The sequence below is a fragment of the Nycticebus coucang genome, chromosome 18 (genome assembly GCF_027406575.1).
Source record: "Nycticebus coucang isolate mNycCou1 chromosome 18, mNycCou1.pri, whole genome shotgun sequence".
NCBI classification, from domain to species: Eukaryota; Metazoa; Chordata; class Mammalia; order Primates; family Lorisidae; genus Nycticebus; species Nycticebus coucang.
In genome coordinates this window covers 23,654,003-23,673,726 of record NC_069797.1, presented here as the reverse complement: position 1 = coordinate 23,673,726, position 19,724 = coordinate 23,654,003, and the positions used below count along the sequence as shown (strand labels likewise).

Genomic DNA, 19,724 nt, shown 5'->3' with positions numbered 1-19,724 from the left:
CCCTCTAGTGCTGAGATCATGGGTCATGGAGTAACATACTGCCTCTCACATGAATTATCCTCCATCTTCAACTCTTACAATATCCTGTATTCCACAAATCAAGCCAGCTGATTTGAATGTCACATTTTTCTTCATAATATTAGGTAGGAATTGTATCTGTGTAAGTGGCACGTCCCCAAGGCTCTTTCTTCATTATAACAAGACTGTGGCTACCAACTGCAACAATAAAATAGCTGGGCATTGTGGCAGGTGCCTGCAGTCCCAGCCACTCGGGAGGCCGAGGCAAGAGAATCGCCCAAGCCCAGGAGCTGAAGGCCGCCGTGAGCTGTGTGATGCCACGGCACTCTACCATGGAAGCTAAGGCAATTCTTAGTAATAAAAACAAATCCAGAGTTATCACTTTATCAGATTTCAGATTATACTACAAGTCCGCATGATCAAAACAGCATGGTATATTGGCACAAAAATAGACACATAGATGTCTGGAATGAAATAGAAAACCTAGAGATGAAATCAGCCTCATATCACCATCTAATCTTCAATAAACCATACAAAAGCATACACTGGGAAAAAGAATCTCTATTCAATAAATGGTGCTGGGAAAACTGGATAACCACATGTAAAAGACTGAAACTGGACTCACATCTTTCACCACTTACAAAAATTGAGTCACAATGAATAAAAGTTTTAAATTAAGACACAAAATAATACAAATCCTAGAAGAAAGCTTGGGAAAAACTCTTGCTGATATCTGTTTGTGGAAAGATTTTATGAAGAAGACTCCATTGGCAACTACAACAGCAACAAAAATAAACAAATGAGACTTACTTAAACTGAAAAGCCTCTGCACAGCTAAGGACACAATGATCAAAGCAAGTAGACAACTTTCAGAATGGGGAAAGATACTGGCATGTTATGAATCTGACAAAGAGCAGATAACTAGGATCTATAGAGAACTCAAATTAATCAACAACAAAAAAAGAGTAAACAATCCCATCTATTACAGGGCAAGAGACATGAACAGAACCTTCTCTGAGGAAGACAGACAAATGGCTAACAAACATATAAAAAATGCTCATCATCTCCTAATCATCAGAGAAATGCAAATCAAAACCACCCTGAGTTATCACCCAACCCCAGTGAGAATAGCCCACATCACAAAGTCCCAAAGTTGCAGATGCTGGCACGGTTGTGGAGAGAAAGGAATTGTAGGAGACTGAGCACCAGGCTTGTAAGAGTGGTCACCTGTTCTTGAGGGAGGAGCTGGGAGCCAATCTCTTGGCTGGTGCAGAGAGGTTTTGCAGCCCGGAGACAGTGACTGAATGCTTTAATGAGATAAGATCCATTGCTCATTAGCAAGCAGGTGTTATACTTTGAACATTCATGGGAGTCGAGTCTGTGGGGAAAGAGCACGTAGCAATCATGGAAGTTACTCAGCGCTTCCATGCACCTATGGGAAGTCCACCTCTTGCAAGCATTGTACTTCTAATCTATGTCCCGGCTGTTTCCATCATGCAGTGACAGGGTGCCACAGGGGCACCAACAAAGGTGACAGGGTGGCATAGAGCCACCGACAGGGAATGGTGAGATTACAAACTAATGTAGCCTCTTTGGAAAGAATTATGGAAAATCCTCAAAGAACTTACAATAGACCTTCCATTTGATCCCACAATCCCATCACTAGTATCTACCCAGAAGAAACAGAAATAGTTTTATCATAAACACATTTGCACTACAATGTTTATGGCAGGTCAATTTACAATCAATTGATTCAAGATGTAGAATCAAACCAAGTGCACATCAATCCAGGAATGGATTAATAAACTGGTATATGTATACCATAAAATACTATTCAGCCATAAAGAAGATGGAGACTTTACATCTTATGTATTAACCTGGATGGAGTTAGAGAACATTCTCCTTAGTGAATTATCACAAGAATGGAAAAGCAAGTATCTAATGCTTTCTTTCCCTACCTGTCCCCAAATAGCTGTACTCTTATCAGGGTTGTGAGGATTTCTTCCCCACAGAATGTAGATGAGAAAGTCCAGGTCAGACAGGGAAAAGAAAACATGTACTCAGACAATGCCCTCTCTGCCCCTGCAACTTCTCTAAGGGGGAGTATAGGGGCTGGGGAAGAGGAACACTCTCTGGCAGGTGGGGATCACAGCTGTGACTAGAGTGGTGTTGGGGGAGAGAAATTAGGGTGAGGGTTGGGATTGGCCACCAGAAGAGGAGTAGGATTTATTTTCTTCCAGACCAAGAGGTCCATAAGGAGGAGAGGGAACAGGAGCGGTTGGAGTGGGCAGTCATCAGCTGGGTCAAAGGATGTAATTTCTAGAAGATTTGGGGGTGTTTGGACTGGGTGGAAGATGGAGAAAATGTGTAGGAAAAATGAAAGAGGAAGATATGGGAGGGAGTAGAGGAGGCAGGAAGAGAGTGATGCATTCTGAGGGTGAAAAAGGTCTGGATATAGGTGACTTTAAACTATTTTTTGTTTTCCCTGCAAAATTGTCAAGACCTGTTAAAATATTGAAGTTGTGGGCAAGGGACTTGAAGAGAAACTTCTCTGAAGAAGACAGGCGCATGGCCTACAGACATATGAAAAAATGCTCATCATCCTTAATCATCAGAGAAATGCAAATCAAAAGTACTTTGAGATATCACCTAACTCCAGTGAGATTAGCCCACATCACAAAATCCCAAGACCAGAGGTGTTGGCGTGGATATGGAGAAAAGGGAAGGCAAACTAATATGGTTCTTTTGGAAGGATGTTTGGAGAACACTTAGAGATCGAAAAATAGACCTGCCATTCAATCCTACAATTCTTCTACTAGGTATATATCCAAGAGACCAAAAATCACACTTCAACAAAGATATTTGTACCAGAACATTTATTGCAGCCCAATTCATAATTGCTAAGTCATGGAAGAAGCACAAGTGCCCATCGACCCATGAATGGATCAATAAATTGTGGTATATGTACACCATGAAATATTATGCAGCCTTAAAGAAAGATGGAGACTTTACCTCTTTCATGTCTATATGGATGGAGCTGGAACATATTCTTCTTAGTAAAGAATCTCAAGAATGGGAAAAAAAGTAACCAATGTACTCAGCCCAATGTATTATGAAACTAATTTATAGCTTTCATATGAAAGCTATAACCCAATTATAGCCCAAGAATATGGGGAAAGGGGAGAGGGAGGGGAGAGAAGGTGGGAGGATGGGTGGAGGGAGAGTAATTTGTGGGATCACACCTACGGTGCATTTTACAAAGGTACATGTGAAATTTACTAGGTGTAGAATATAAATGTCTTAACACAATAACTAAGAAAATGCTGTGAAGGCTATGTTAACCAGTTTGATGAAAATATTTCAAATTGTGTATAAAACCAACACATTGTATCCCATGACTGCATTGATGTACACGGCTATGATTTAATAAAAAAATATTGAAATTGAAAATTATATTTTCTGGCTACTGAGATTGATTGTCCAATTTATATTCAGGCCAAATTTTGTTACAATAATAAAGTAAGCATGTATGGCAGAGATATTGAGTGAGCCCAAGGGCCTATGAATTTCAGAGGAGACAACTGAAAGGTGTCCTCTTGGGGCTATTTGACTGGGAATTTCCCATTGACCGGGTGGGTGAGCCAACTAGAGGGCCCCCAGCAGTGAGGGGAAAGGAGCAGAGCAGAAAGAAGGCAAGAACCCTTGGCTTTTCCTTCTTCTACTGATGGCAGGTAGATGCCAGTCAGGTGTCCCAGAGATGGTCTGCTAACTGAAGTGCCTTAGAAGATCTTTTGACTGAACTCAGATTTTTGGACCATCCTGGACTGTGGAAAAATTGTACAATGGGACCTTGGTTTGGGAAAAGGGAAAGCCCAGAAGGAAGTCTCACCCAGAATTAGATGCGTGCTGATGTGGTTATAGAGCAGGTGTGGGGACAGGTGGTTGGCAGTCCCAGTATCTGGTGTTATTGATCCGTCTTCCATTGGGAGGAGGTCTCAAGGAGTCTCCAGGTAGGAAGAGGGGCAAGAAGTGGCAGCAGGCTCCAAGGAGGAAGGAAAGGAAAGCCTTGGTGTCACCCTTACTGGTCGCTGTCTGCATACTGAAGGGGAGGTGTCTTCAGGCCACACCAGGGAGTTCCCTGATCGGTAGCCATCAACTGAGCACTCTCCTTATTCAAGTGGACAGACACCAAGGAGGAAAGAAGGAGAGATGGGAAAAGGGGAGTGGGAGACTCCTGGACTTACCCTACCCAGGCATTAGGCACCAGATGGTAGGTAAAAACTGAAAGGAGAGGATCAGAACACTCAAGACTGAAGCGTAACAAAGGTGGTAATATATATTTTGACACTTGGGTGCAAGTGAGTGAAGATCTAAAGGATGTTAGCAGGGTTTAGGGAGTGAAGCAGGTCTTTCATAGCTGGCTGAGGGGTAGCTGGTTTCTATCAAGGACCATCAAACTGTGGTTCTTATCAGGGCATCAAAGATGTTATCTCATTACTGAGACTACCCTGGCAGGCTCTTCTTATCAGAGTGTCAGAGGCTTGCAGTGTCAGCATATTTCTCACTGGTCTGTAATTGGGGCAGTGCAAGGACATAAAGAGACTGCAACATGTCTCCCTTATCTGAGTTATGACCCCCTGTAACAGAGTCTCTCCAAATGGCTTTTTATCTCAACATGGGGTTAGGGTGGCCAACCTAACAAGGGCTTGCAAGTCAAAGGACTTGCCCCAGACTACAAAACTGCTAAAGGCACAACTGTACCATCTGACTCCAAATCCCACGTTGCTCCCCTGTGAATCTTGATGACCTAGAACTAAATAGGGTGGACTAGAAGAGGAAGGGCCCTTGGATGCTGACCTGTTCGTGATCTGACCAGGTCTCCTTGCTTCTCCTGGACCTCCACACCCCTTTCCACTGGCCTTCAATCTTGACATGCCCAAAATTGAAAGTTTGGTCCAGGATTCCAAGAATCCACATCAGATAGCTTAGACACACAAAGGCTCACAAGTTCATGCCCACAGGTCAGAAACACCCCTGAACAAGCTAAGGATTCTGCATGGCTGGGGCAGTAGCCAGGAACGTGCACTGGGGAAGCCTCCGTCTGCCTGGCCTTGACCTCCAGACATGGAGTCCCTCACATATTCAGAATTCTAGGGACCCCCCTGTGATGTAATAAAAGATAAATAATATATTAGGTCTTTGTCTCCAATTCCTGGCACATAACTCCTAAAACCCCTGGACTCACCAGAGCACTGAGTGTCTTCTGCACACTACTGAGATGTCTGCTGGCTAGCGACCCACAGATGGCTTCAGGATGGGGGCTGGTTACCATGGCAGGATTACAGGGTTGGAACTTTCACCCCACCTCACAACCTCCAGGGAGGGGAGGGGGACTGAAGATTGAGTTGATCACCCATGGCCAGTGATTTAATCAGTCCTGCCTATGATGGAAAGCCTCTGTAGAAATCCCTATAGTTTCATTTGTTTGGGGTCTGGAGAGCTTCCAGGTGGTGAACACGTAGATGTGCATGGAGGGAGTGTGCACAGAGAGGGCAAGGAAGCTCTGCACACCTCCCCCCAGGGAATCCTTGCCCCCATCACACATCTCTTCCATTCGGCTGTTCCTGAGTGAGATCCTCATCACAAATCGATTATAGTAAGTAAAATACTGTCCTGAGTCCTGTAAGTTGTTCTAGCAAAATATTGAATATAAAGGAGGCTATGGGAACCCCATTTGCAACTCACATATAAATTGAGGCTAGTTTTGTGAGACTGAGCCTTAAACCTGTCCACAGGGTCTGATGCCAACTCCAACCAGTTGGTGTCAGAAGTGAATTGAACTGTGGCACCTCTGGCTGGTGTTCAGAGCATTGGGGTCAGAACTGGTTGGTGTCAGGAGAGAAAATAAACAGCCGCTACACTCCTCCCTCAGGACATTCCCCCAGGGATCTCAGGGTCCTTCACGGAGCACTCAGACCCCTCTGGTTGTCCTGGAATTTGGCACAGGGCTTTCTCCCTCAGGTAAGTCTGATGCTAGAATGTCCTGCAATGTGTTCATGTGCCATAAATAAAACTAACACTTATCGAATGTACTTAATGACTACTAAGAGCTTTTGTTCAATTTGAGCCTCTTGGCAAATCTATAATTTCCCATTTAGCAGATAAGCAAACTGAGGCTCAGAGAAGTGAATCAGCCAACAAGGAGTAAGCCATGTCAGCCATGGGCTGGAGCCTGAACTCCACCAGCCCAGGTCAAATCAGGGCATCTCCAGAAACTGCTGGTTCTTTTTATCATACAGCAGCAAACAAGTTGGTAATGTCATTCCTCAACGTGGAGATCACAACCTCTACCAAATCTACAAAAGAGGAAGAAGTCCTGACTTTGCAGTGATGGGGGAAGAAGGGGACAATTTTTACTTTCTGGTAAAGTATTTATTAGCTGAGAGCCAAGCTGCTCACAAAGCAAACAGCTCCCTGGCCTGGAACACACTTCTCAGGGCCCCTCAAAGCATGGCAGGATGAGCAATGGGGCTCAGGAAGCCCCCCAAACCATGAAAGGCTGGGAAGGATGCTCCCTGGTCTGGCCCTAATGTTTTACAAGAACGAGCTGCCCTGGCAGACACAGGGGCTCCACCCATTCTGAAAGCCTGCCTCAGACATTGAGCCACGTGCCAGGAAACTGTGCACCCTGGCTCTGCAGGCAGGCCCTGGGTGATGGGCAGGCAGCTATCTGCACATTTGTTTGTTTGTTTTGTTTATTTTTTGAGACAGAGTCTCACTTTGTCACCTTCAGTAAAGTGCCATGGCATCATAGCTCACATCAACATCACACTCTTGGGCTCATGTGATTCTCCTGTCTCAGCCTGCCGAGTAGCTGGGACTACAGGCACCCACCGCAACACCCAGCTATTTTTAGAGAAGGGGTCTCGCTCTTGCTCAGGCTGGACTCTAACTCCTGAACTCAGGCAATCCACCTTCCTGGGCCTCCCAGAGTGCTAGCATTATAGGCGTGAGCCATCACTCTGACCTCAGATATCTGCATGCAGATGTGTGCCTGTGTGTCTGCACATGCTGCTGCCTGTGCCCCCAGCCTACCTGTGGGTGCTGCCTCCCTAGATATCTAGATCTGAGTCTCTGCTCTACTGCGGCTGTTCTAGGACACCATCATCCCCTAGCCACACCCCCATGGGTTTTCTCTGGGTGAATTTTTCTTCTTCCTCTGGCAGGCCTTGGGCTGTTTTCACTGGTTGGTATCCCAAGACCAGGAAAGGTCAGAGGAAACCCTGTAAGCCCACCCACTGCCTTGCCTCTCCCAGCCCACCTCCTCCCAGCCTTGCAGCTCAAAGGTTAATCCCAGGAGTCTGGGGCCCAAGAGAGGGAAGAATCTGAGGAACACAGAACTGTGAGTGTCACCCACGCCCTATCGCCTGCCCTCCCCTCCCCACTCCCATCACCCTGCCTGCTGAGCCCTGGACCTGACCCCTGCACCCGCACATAATCTGACTTCTTCCAGCATCCCCCAATCCCCTCCAGGATCCTCCCTCCCATAACTTTTCCTAACACTCCCCTTCCCCTCACCCCTGCCAACATCATCTACTGGCAGATGCCCTAGGGCTTGCAAAACTGGTGTGAATGCTGAATAGTTTACCAAGCCAAGAGTAATGACCCCAGTGGGAATCTCACAATAGGAGGTGGGTCCAAGGTAAAGGAGACCACTGTTCTCTGCCTAGCTGACACCCTCACTACACATCTACCTGAACATCCCCCAGTGCCCTACTGTGTGCCAGACATGGCCAGCCAAGCCCATTGGCAGCTGGGCTATTACTTGGAGCTATTGCAGGAGGAGGAGCTGAAGGAGTTCCAGCTTCATCTGTCCAGTGAAGCACCCTTCGGGGCCCCTTCCAGTGCAGCAGCAGTTCCACCAGAGAAGATGAGTGGCATGGAGGTGGCTTCACGCCTGGTAGCTCAGTATGAGAAGAAGCAAGCCTGGAAGTTGGCCCTACACCCCTGGGAGCAGATGGGCCTGAGCTCATTCTGTGCTCGGGCCCAGGCAGAGTTGGCCTTGTTGTTAGGTGAGTGGACAAAGGACCCCTCTGCCTGCTGTACTCTTCCTGGACCCCACTCTTCCTCCCCACTGGAGTCCCACCACTATCACTGCACCCTCCCTGCCAGGTCTGCTGCTGGGCAGTGACTTGGGACCAATCTGACAAAGACTAGGCGGGAGCTGGGGGCCCTTGTTGGGTCCCAGAGCCCCACACCCTCTTCTATTCAAGTGCATCTCCCCTACCCTTGTGGTCCTCACCATGCCTGGGAGGGAGATGCAGAGATATCCAGAAGGGTGACGAGAAGGGTGGGCATGGACTTCAGGCCCAGCTCCCAGGCAGAGCATTTTCCTGGCAGGCAGTGACGGGCACAGACTCAGGCAGAGGCAGTTTCATTCCTGGCCCTGCCACCCTGAGCAAATCACTTCACCACTCTCTCTTCCTCTATTTCTCCATCCATAAAATGGGAAACTAAGAGCCCACCTCCTTGGGCTGTGTGAGGGAGCCCGTGAAAACTAACCCTGGCAAACATTCAGCACAGAGTCTGATGTATAAAAATGCTCGATAAATAAGAGCTCTTCCTACTATTGCTGCTGCTGCTGGTGTTATAATTACTATTAACAACCCTGGAGGCAGAAGCCTTAACCTCAAATGCAAGAGGAATGATGATATACACAGAGAGTAGGAATAGAACAAGGACAGATATGCACTTTTCCTGAATCCCAGACCAGTACTTTTTGCCCAGCAGTGTCCATCAGAGAATCATTCTTCAGATGAGCCCATGGAAGAGATTGTGGAGGGCTGCAGTGGGTTTCCTGGCTTCTCCTGACCTCTGTTGGCTGAGACCAGAGATCTGCTTAATATGAAGAGCCCTGGCCTCAGTCTCCTGGCTTCTGCCCCTGCCCCTCTGACATATCTCCAACTTTTCTGTCTCCTTCCTGCAGTAGACAATCTCTCATCCCTCTGCTCCCCACATGTACCCAAATTGGAGTACCCAGCCAGCCCCCACCCCTACTGCCAAGCTGAAGGAGTTCCCAGACATTGAAATCTTTCCATTAATAAAACACCTCTGGGACTAAGAAAAGAAAGATCTGAATACCCATGGAAAGATAAGTCTTGCTGAGCTGGGCTGGGAGCCCCAGGTAGGGCTGTGTATGAGCCAGTGGATCTCCAGATGGGTGAGCATGTAGCTACGTGGGGACCTGAAAGGGAGGACAGCAGAGGAAGTGTGGAAGAGCCAGGGTGGGCTGTTAAGAGGTAGTAGCCCTCAAAATATCTTTCAGGGACCTGCCAATGCTGAGATTATACCCCCTCCCTATTGACAGATGGGGGAACTGAGACCCATGTAGGTCAGGCAGTGTGTCTCACCCAACTGGGTGCCACGTGTGACACGGTCCTTGCCCAACCTGAGTTCAGTTCACGGTTGTGGTGGACTCTGAAGATCCTTGGGTTCAGGCTGGTGCAGAAATTCAAGAGGACTCTGTTCTCCAGATGGGCCCCAAGAGGCAAGGCTCATTTCTCAGCCCAACCCACTTCCCCCCACGATTTCCTTTATTTTGGTCTCTGATACCCTGAATCATCCAGTCTGCAAACCTCAGCTACACCCTTGCCTCTTCAGCTTCTCATGAAAGCATCAAAGTGGCCACTTCTTCCCAAAGCAGATGGCTAGAGAGAGGAGCTCATTAGTTCAAGCTCACACAGCATTTTGTGGCACAGCAAGAGCCAAAGCCAATAACAATTCATTCCGGGTGCAGGGATTTCCTCCCGGCCTGCTGCTGCTTTGTGACTCCCAGTCTCCACCTGGCCCTTTCTGTTTCCCTTCCTTCTGTGCCTACTCTCGCCACCTCCAACCCTCATGCCCTGCAAAAATCGTCACAGGCCCAGGCTCCACTGCCTTCAGTTTTCACCCCAACTTCACCAGCTAGCTGTGTGACATGAAACAAGCCTCTCCACCCCACTGTCTCATTTTCCTCCTCTGAGCTTTCATAGTACTACTGACTTTTCACTTCTCATACCACCTCCCACTTCATAGTACAGAATTTATTCTTCTCTGAGTGATGCACAAAAAAATCTACTTGCATTAAAGTTCAAGTGCATGATGTAAATTCTACTGAAGACATGGTAGCAGATATGTTAAACTGTTCACATCTCTCCCTACAAAGGGGTCCTCCTATGCCCCCACCAGCATTCTTCTCTCTCTTGTCCTTCCCCCATGCAGTACCCAGTCTTACTGGCTCTTCCCTTCTCTGTGACACAGAGCAATTTTGCTCTGCCCCCAACTTGTATACCTTCTAGTTCAGTGCCTAGCAAAGCAGCTGCCTGGTGGTAAAGAGAACCCATCCTCTTTAGACTGCCATTTAGTAACTATTTATTTTTACCCAAAATGGGGAGCTCAACTCTCCAAGTGGCTTACCAAGACCTTCTTGCCTCAGGCTGGATCACTGGCTATAGTCCAAGCTACTGGGAGACTGAGGTAGGAGGCTTGATTGAGCCCAAGAGTTGGAGGCTACAGTGAGCTAGGTAGACACTGGTTGAACTGTAGCCCATGCAATAGAGACTCTGTCTCAAAAAACAAAAACAAACAAAAAAAAAAACTTTCCACCTAATACACACTGTATTCCCACTGAGTAGTTTCAGACCAGCTACTAAGAGAATAAAATCATCTCTCTTAAGTTTACATGGCTAAAAAATAGTATTGCTAAAACCCAGTTGTGAGAGTTCCAACAGTATGCACCTAAAATAAAATGGATGCTCAATAAATTGTCATTTCTTTACTGTCATTCCCTTACAGAAAACCCTGCCCCGCCCCTTTTGAGATCTTCCAAGCTCCCCAGACCACCAGTCTCCAAGATAGGAGACATCCAACACCCACCCATCCACAGCTGTGCTAGGGGATATAAAACCCCCACCTCAGCCCAGCCCAGAGCCCAGACAGCAGGAGGCTCCTGGGACCGAGTGTCCTCTGGCTGAAACATCTGAAAAGTACTTCACAGGTGAGACCCTGCTGAGCTTGTGGTGAGGGGTGGCAAAGGCATGGACCAAGAGTTCCCTGAGGGAACACTCTGAACACAAGTCCCCCGGGGTAGATCCACCCAGTCTGCTCTGCCCCACTCCAGATCTGGAACCACAGCAGAGTCCCATTTCTGAATTGTTCCAACCCCCAAAACTTTTGTGCCATTGAAAAATGGGAACTTCACTGGGTGTTAATTGGTTAATTGTTTCCTTAGAGCTCTGACTTTTGATAGGAGGAAAGGAGAGCTGGGAAATGTCTGGGATGATGTTGGGTGGGGAGGAGAGAGTAAAACGATCCTCTTACAGTTGGTCCTGGGTGTTGGGTGGGGCAGGAGTGTGGAAAGAGTAGCCCACAGGGGTTACTGGCTGCTACAGAACACATCTTGAGCTAAAAAATGTCGAGCCCTGCTCCTCAAAAAAAAAAGAGTCCCTTGGGGCCAGGTTAATAGGCTGACCACAAAGGACCTGAAATATATCTGAAATGGCTCTCCAGAAGTCCTGCTATGGAGTCTCTCCACTGGACCAAGGCACTTTTTCCAGGAGCCCCCTGAACATTAAAATGCAAGTGTCTCTTTTAGCACAAAGAACACTTCAGCCGGTTTAGTGGACAGGACACTGGTCTGGATTTGATTTCCACTGAGCTTCTCCCTCTCTGGGAAGCACAGAGCAAGCCACACACACATAGTGTTGGCCGGACATCCTCTGTGTCAGGCCACTACACTTGCCCATTGTGCTTAAATTTTACAGCTGCCCCATAAGATGTTGTTTATTATCTGACCTTGAAAATGAGGAAATGGGGGCTCAAAAAGGGAAGTCTCCTAGTGAGCAGCAGAGATGGCACTCAGACTTCACTCTCTGACACCACAATACACACTTTCAATTCATACATCTTACTCCTTCTGCCTCGGGTATACGGGCCCCTGATGCCATGGTTGGAACCACTGAACTCTACTGACTCTTAATAAATGCACTAGGAGAGGTCCCCTTCAAAATCTGAGATATGTTACGTTAAAAGGAGTTTTTCTGTACCCAACTAGGAGTAAACTTGTAGAATTCATGGTCCTAAGATAGGGCCCAGGCTCAAAGTATATCAAATGGCTTAGTCACACCACTTCCCATTCAAAAAAAGAAAAGAAAGAAGAAAGGACGGGGTGGAGGAGAAGTAAGATTAGAGGCATCTTACAGAAACATACAAATGCCATAACCTTACCGGACTTCAATAAACTTAAAAGCAAAAACCAGCAAGTATGAAAGCCAGGAAGATTAATCAGTTGCTATAATTGAGGTTTTCATCACTTCTGAGCATCCTAGCAACTAGGACATAAAGGTAAATGTAACAGGTTACATAATACCTATTACTCAATAGAAGAGAAAAGACCAATTCAAGAGAAATGCATATTTTCTTGATTCTAAATTCTAAGGGAATTTTCTAAGTGAAGAACTTGGAGAAAACTGAGGCTCAGGAACTAATGGCCCAAGTCATGGGCTTAATGAGGACAGAGTACATGTTTTGTTCACTCTTAATTCCAAGCCCCTGGAGCAGCACCTGACACATGGGAAGCCCTCGATAAACATTTGAAGAAGGAAAGTCACACAGAAAGGATGACTTGGTTCAGTCAAGACCTGAACTAGCCTCTTGTACCCTAAAGCCCATGTTCCCTCAGCTACATGGCAAGAATACAGCCACCTCTGAAGCCAGTGTCCTGTGTGCCTGGGATTAGGTGCCTAAAATAATTGTTGGATGAATGAAAAATGAATGAACATGTCTGTTCTATACCTTTATGTTCCATCTTCCCCTCCCTTAGGAACGAGAAAAAGATACCAGAAGCAGAGGAGAGAGACTCCAGGACTCACACGGTCCTGGAAAAATGAGGATTTGCACCAAAAATTCACACAGCTGCTACTTCTACAAAGACTTCACCCCAGAGGCCTCGAGTCCCTGTTCAGGAGGAAGAGACAAGTCCTTGTGGTTGAGAATCAAGGATATTTGATTGAGATCAGAGACTTATTTGGCCCAGGCCTGGGAGCCCAAGAAGAACCTCGCACAGTCATACTTCATGGAGCCACTGGAATTGGGAAATCAACACTGGGCCATAGGCACCGCCCACCAAGGCTTTTATTAAGTATACTAACTTAGATCCTGAAACAATAGATGGGAACAAGGTTCTCATAACTTATTTCTTTAACCAAAGTTACCCCGACATCAAATTTAAGCTAAAGCTCTTAGAGCACAGACCCCTGACACTTCAGGCTGTAATTTTAAACACAGCCTTTAAAGTTTACATGGGACAAGATGATATTTTCTGAAGGGAAAATAAAAAATCTCAAACCCAAAATTATCAAATACTAGCTCAAAACATTACCGTGTCACTAAGGCCATCATTCCTAACCTGCCTAAGTAATCAGGGGCCAATCACCTGAACCATACTATAAATGCGGTGGAGAAGACCACTGGGTATGACAGGTTATCCCAATCTTAGGCCCCCGCCAGGGCCATGGCCTCTCTACAAAAGAAAAGACCATTGGGGCGGCGCCTGTGGCTCAGTTGGTAAGGGACCGGCCCCATATACCGAGGGTGGCGGGTTCAAACCCAGCCCCGGCCAAACTGCAACCAAAAAAAAAATAGCCGGGCATTGTGGCGGGCGCCTGTAGTCCCAGCTACTCGGGAGGCTGAGGCAAGAGAATCGCTTAAGCCCAGGAGCTGGAGGTTGCTGTGAGCTGTGTGAGGCCACAGCACCCTACAGAGGGCCATAAAGTGAGACTCTGTCTCTACAAAAGAAAAAAAAAAAGAAAAGACCATTGGAAGGCTGACTGCCCCTTGGCCCAGAGAGGACATGGGGCCAGCCAACCACGGCACCTACAACAGACTTGGAACTTGCCTCTTCTAAAGACTAACGGAACCCTGGCTTCTCTCACCTGACGAAGATTACCTCTATGAGCCAAGAGTAACCCTGATGGTGGCAGGTAGGATGATCACCTTTCTATTAGACACAGAAACTTGCATCGCAATTCTTAAAGAATTCATAGGTCCTACCACCCTGTTGCCCACCTCTATTGTAGGAGTAAAGGGTTTTTCCCACTGTCTACATCAAACTCCTTTTTATACACTACATGATTGACAATTTCTCAGTTATACATTCCTTTTTGATACCACCTTCCTGTCCAGTTCCCCTTCTGGGATATGACATACTTTCCAAATTAGATACTACCCTCACTTTTGATCTTAAATTGATAGATGCTGACCCATCTCCTTCTACCTCACTCTGCCTTGTCCTTTCCCAAGCAAAAAGACTCGTTGCCCTAGCCCATTCCACCAGAGAAAGTAAATCCTAAAATTTGGGATATTAAAACCCCCTCAATTGCCTCCTGCTCTCCAATTCTTATTAAACTAATAGACCCCTCTATTTTTTCTTCTCAATGTCGATATCTACTTCTGAATCTAATCTCCTGCAACTCTGACCTATTATACAAGATCTCCTAAAAAGGGGGGGGTTTACAACCTACCCACTCACCATATAATACTCCCATACTAACAATTAAAAAACCTAATGGCACCTATCACAAATACAAAATCTAAAACTTATTAACTCTATGCTCATTCCTATACACCCAGTAGTCCCTAATCCATATGCCCTTCTGTCAACCATCCCACCTTAAACAACTTATTTCTCTGTACTAGACCTCAAAGATGCCTTCTTCTCCATTCCCTTACACCCTAATTGCCAGAACCTATTTGCCTTCACATGGACTAACCCTACTTATCAGACTTCTTCACAACTTACTTAAACTATACTCCCCCAGGAATTTTGTGACAACCCACACTTATTTGACCAGACATTATTACAAGACCTCCAATCCTATAATTCCTCTCCTTCAACCTTAACTCAGTATGTCAATAACCTTCTACTCTATAATCTCACCTTACATAACTCTAAGAAAAACACCTATTCCCTCCTTAATTTCCTTGCAAATAGGACATATCAGATCTCTACCTCAAAAGTTCAATCATTCCAACAGAAAATCATGTACCTTAATATCCTTTTATCCCCAAACTTCAAAACTATTACCATAGACAAAAAAGCCTTCTTCACAACTTTCCTCTACCCACCACAAAACGGGAACTCCTCTCCTTTTTAGAATGACCTGGGTACCTCAGAGCATGAATTCCCAACTTTTCTTTCCTAACTACTTTATATAATACTACTTGAAGTAACCCTCATAAGCCTCTCCTAACCTCCATTTCCACTTCTTTTAAATCTCTACAGTGTGCTTTATGAAAAGCTCCAGCCCTCCACCTTCCTAATCTTTCTTGCCACTTCCTCCTATATATTACAAAAAAACATATATTTTCTCTCAGCATACTTAAATATCAACTAAGCCCCACCTTTGCTCCAGTTGCCTATCTTTCAAAACAATTAGATCACACTGTTCAAGGTTGGGCCCCTTGTCTCAAGGCATTGGCAGCTGCAGTTACTCTAATACAAGAATCAAAGAGGGTGGCGTCTGTGGCTCAAAGGAGTAGGGCGCTGGCCCCATATGCCTGGAGGTGGTGGGTTCAAACCCAGCCCTGGCCAAAAACTGCAAAAAAAAAAAAAAAAGAAAGAAAAGAATCAAAGAAACTCACTTTCAATTCCACTACTACTATCCTATCCCCTCATTCTCTATCTGATCTTTTAACATACAAAATCTTCAAACCCTACCACCATGCCTCATTCTTAACCTTCAAACCTCTTTCTTGTCTGACCCATTATTATCTTTTAACATATGTCCCACACTAAATCCTGCATCCCTCTTACCTACTACCTCTGACTCGTCACCCACTCACGATTGTCTTCAAACACTAGACACCCTTCTTCCTACCTCTCCAACATATAAGAAGGACCTCTTCCTAATACTGATCTCCTCTGGTTTTCAGATGGCAGCTCCTTTATGTATAAGGGAACTCGTAGAGAAGGCTATGCAATTGTATCCTCCAATGAAGTCATTGAAGCACACTCTCTTCCCCCTTCCACCATTAACCAACAGGCAGAACTAATAGCAATAACCAGAGCCTTTACCCTGGCACAAAATAAATCTCTCACTATCTATACTGACTCTAAGTATGCATTTCACATATTATTATCCCATGCAGCTATATGGAAAGAGCGAGGCTTATGTAACACCAAAGGTATCCCTATTCTTAACTCTCACTTTATTATCAAACTACTAAAAACTTCTAAATTACCTAAGACTATAAGCATTGTCCATTGCCATTCACATCAATCTAACCACTCACCTATGTCAAAGATTAACAACTGAGCCTACCATACAGCATGTATGGCTGCTCTCCAACACTCATCTCTCCTGACACCTCCTCTCACTTCCTGCTTATTTCTATTCCTATTACTGCTACAGTAAAAGAAAACAAATCAACCTCCTATTCATAACCTCCTCATCTATCTCCACAAGTTATTTTACCCCAACTCTCAGACTTTACTCCAATTTCTCAAAAGTTTCTTTCCTCTCTCACAGATAGATTCAAAATTTCTAAATCAACTTACATCATCCTATAAAATCTACCAACACTCCAACCCACAAACAAAGTCTCACCTCCCACACTTTCCAACTCACCAGGCTAGGGGACTTCTTCCTAAAACAAACTAGCAACTTAATTTTACACACATACCTAAAATCAAAAGTTATAAATACCTCTTAATATTAATAGATACCTTCTCAAATTAAAACCTTTCCTACTGAGGAGAGAGCAAGATGGCGGCCAAGTAACAGCTTCCTTGCATCTAGGCACAGTGAGTCTGGGGAGATAAGACTCCAGGCATCTCTGCCTGGTGGAATCTGCCTATAATCATCCCTTTGAGGATACAGGGAGTCAGTGAGAGACTTCTGGACCCGAAGAGGAGGACAAAAACAGTGTAAAACTGGCAAGTGGTCGCGTGTGTTCAATCGGCCTAATCCCGCCGACAGCTATAAGTACAGTAGCAGCGAGACTGCAAACCAGAAAGGCCTTACCTGTGAACTGTTTTGGTGTTTTTGAACTTGGCACTCAGTTGAACTGCCTTGGGGACAGCTTGAGCAGGAGTGCAGAGAACTTTGGGCATTGTCTAGGGCCCCAGACTGAGCCACTGAGCCAGATTGAGCTAATAGTGTTTGCTGTGGGCCGCAGGGAGCCATTGGGAGAGAACTGCCCCAGCAAGGTCTGCCCTCAGTGTTGCAGAGCAAGGATCAGGCGGGAGCTAGTAACCTAGTGACTGAGCAGCCTAAAGGCGGAGACTGAGCCACCTTACAACCCTAAGCCCCAGGGGCAGAGTGAGACTGGTTTTGGCACACTGGGTAAGTGGATAGCCACATCAGCAGTGACTCCAGCAACAAGCACATTCCTGGGAAAACTTCTGCTTAGCAAGTTTAGAAGTTTAAAGAGCCTTTTAAGAGGGCTGAAGAGAGATTTAGGGTCTCTACCACATGGGGTTTGAGAAATCAGCAGAGACCTCCAGTCATATCAGCATTGTGATTAACATCTCATAACCCAGAAGATATCCTGTTGCCCAGACAATATTCAAAAAGATATATATACTGCTTTGTTTGGTTTTTCCTTTTTGTTTGTTTGTTTTTTATTTATTTTGATGTTATTCTTGTATTGTTTTTCAATATCAACCTTTTCCATACAGATTTTTTCTTTCTAAATTTTTCTAGTTTAAATACAATTTCCCATTCCTGCCTTTTACAATAACTAGAACTTCATTTTTGCTAGTGTTTCTACCCCTATTACTTGGTTTTTCACCCAATTTTATCCTGTAAAGTTTCCTGTTTGCTTATTTTGGTTTGATTTATAGCATTTTTGTCTTTCCTCTCTACTTGGTGGAGGTGGGGTACTGTGTCTGATCAGGTTAGCAAAGAGCTGCTGACCTCAAGGGAACCACCCAACCAGGCACCCCAGAGGTTGGGTTTTTTTAAGGTTGTGTCAAAGTACCCTACTGTACACCTAAATTACTCTGTCTCCCACTTTCTGTGCCTCTCTTCTTTTTGTCAATATTCCTTTTACCCACCCCCTCTCCTTTCTCTGTTTTCTTTTCATTGTTTCCTTCTTTCTTTCATCCCTTCTTGCTCTTCAACCTTCTCATCCTTCTGGTCCTGTACAAAAAGGACTCATCGAACCCTTAGTCCACAGGCACAGGAACTTAAAGAGCAAGAGGAAGTGAAAGGAAAATTAGGGCAAGGAAACAGATAAAAGAAATCACTGATGAGGAAGAATCAGCAGAAAATTCCAGGCAACATAAAGAGCCAGTCCAGAACAACCCCTCCAAGGGACCACGAGGTACCTACTGCAGAGGATTCCACCAATAAAGAAATGTTAGGAATGACAGAAAGGGAATTTAGAATACACATGATGAAAACAATGATGGAAACAATGAAGGAAATTGCTAATAAAGTGGAAAATGACCAAAAGGAAATACAAAAACAGAATCAAATAAGAGATGAACGATATGAAGAATATAGAAAGCATATCGCTGAGCTGAAGGAACTGAAGCAGTCAATTAGGGAACTTAAAGATGCAATGGAAAGTATCAGCAACAGGTTAGACCATGCAGAAGAAAGAATTTCAGAGGTAGAAGACAGTTATTGAGATAACTCAGATAGTAAAAGAGGCAGAAAAGAAGAGAGAGAAAGAAGAATGTTCACTGTCAGAATTATGGGACTTTATGAAGCGTTCCAACATACAAGTTATAGGAATTCCAGAAGGGGAAGAAGAATGCCCCAGAGGAATGGAAGCCATGCTAGAGAATATTATAAATGAAAATTTCCCAAATATCACCAAAGATTCTGACACACTGCTTTCAGAGGGATATCGGACCCCAGGTTGCCTCAACTCTAACCAAGCTTCTCCAAGACAGATTGTGATGAACCTGTCCAAAGTCAAGACAAAAGAAAAGATTCTGCAAGCTGCCAGGAGTAAGCACCAATTGACCTACAAGGGCAAATCCATCAGAATGACCGCAGACTTCTCTAATGAAACTTTCCAAGCAACAAGACAATGGTCATCTACCTTTAATCTACTTAAACAGAACAATTTCCAGCCCACAATTCTGTACCTTGCTAAGCTAAGCTTAAAAATTGATGGAGAAATCAAATCATTTATGAACATACAAACATTGAGGAAATTCACCACAACAAGACCAGCTCTCCAGGAAATACTTCAACCTGTTTTACACACTGACCATCACAATGGATCAGCACCAAAGTAAGCACTCAGAAATTAAAGGACAGAACCTAACCTCCACACTGATGCAAAAGATAAAACTAAGCAATGGACTCTCACAAAATAAGATGAATAGAATACTACCACACGTATTAATTATCTCAATAAATGTTACTGGCTTCAATTCCCCACTGAAGAGACATAGATTGGCTCACTGGATTAAAAAACACAAGACATCCATTTGCTGTCTGCAAGAAACACACCTGGCTTCAAAAGACAAATTAAAACTCCGAGACAAGGGTTGGAAGACAATTTTTCAGACAAATGGAATTTAGAAGAAAAGAGTAGTTGCGTGGATTTAAAGCAACTAAAGTCAAAAAAGAAAAAGATGGTCACTTTATATTGGTCAAGGGAAAAATACAACAAGAAGATGTTTCAATTCTAAATACTTATGCACCCAA

At 45.0% G+C, this 19,724-nt stretch overlaps 1 protein-coding gene across 1 annotated transcript in view; it reads left to right on the top strand.

The window, feature by feature from the left end:
* Nucleotides 1–7,134, top strand: part of LOC128571040 (NACHT, LRR and PYD domains-containing protein 1-like) — a 79,487-nt gene extending 72,353 nt beyond the window's left edge. The window contains 2 exon segments of the mRNA XM_053570721.1: nt 5,964–6,039; nt 7,065–7,134. Coding sequence (XP_053426696.1) covers nt 5,964–6,039; nt 7,065–7,134 — 146 coding nt within the window.
* Nucleotides 7,135–19,724: the final 12,590 nt, after the last annotated feature.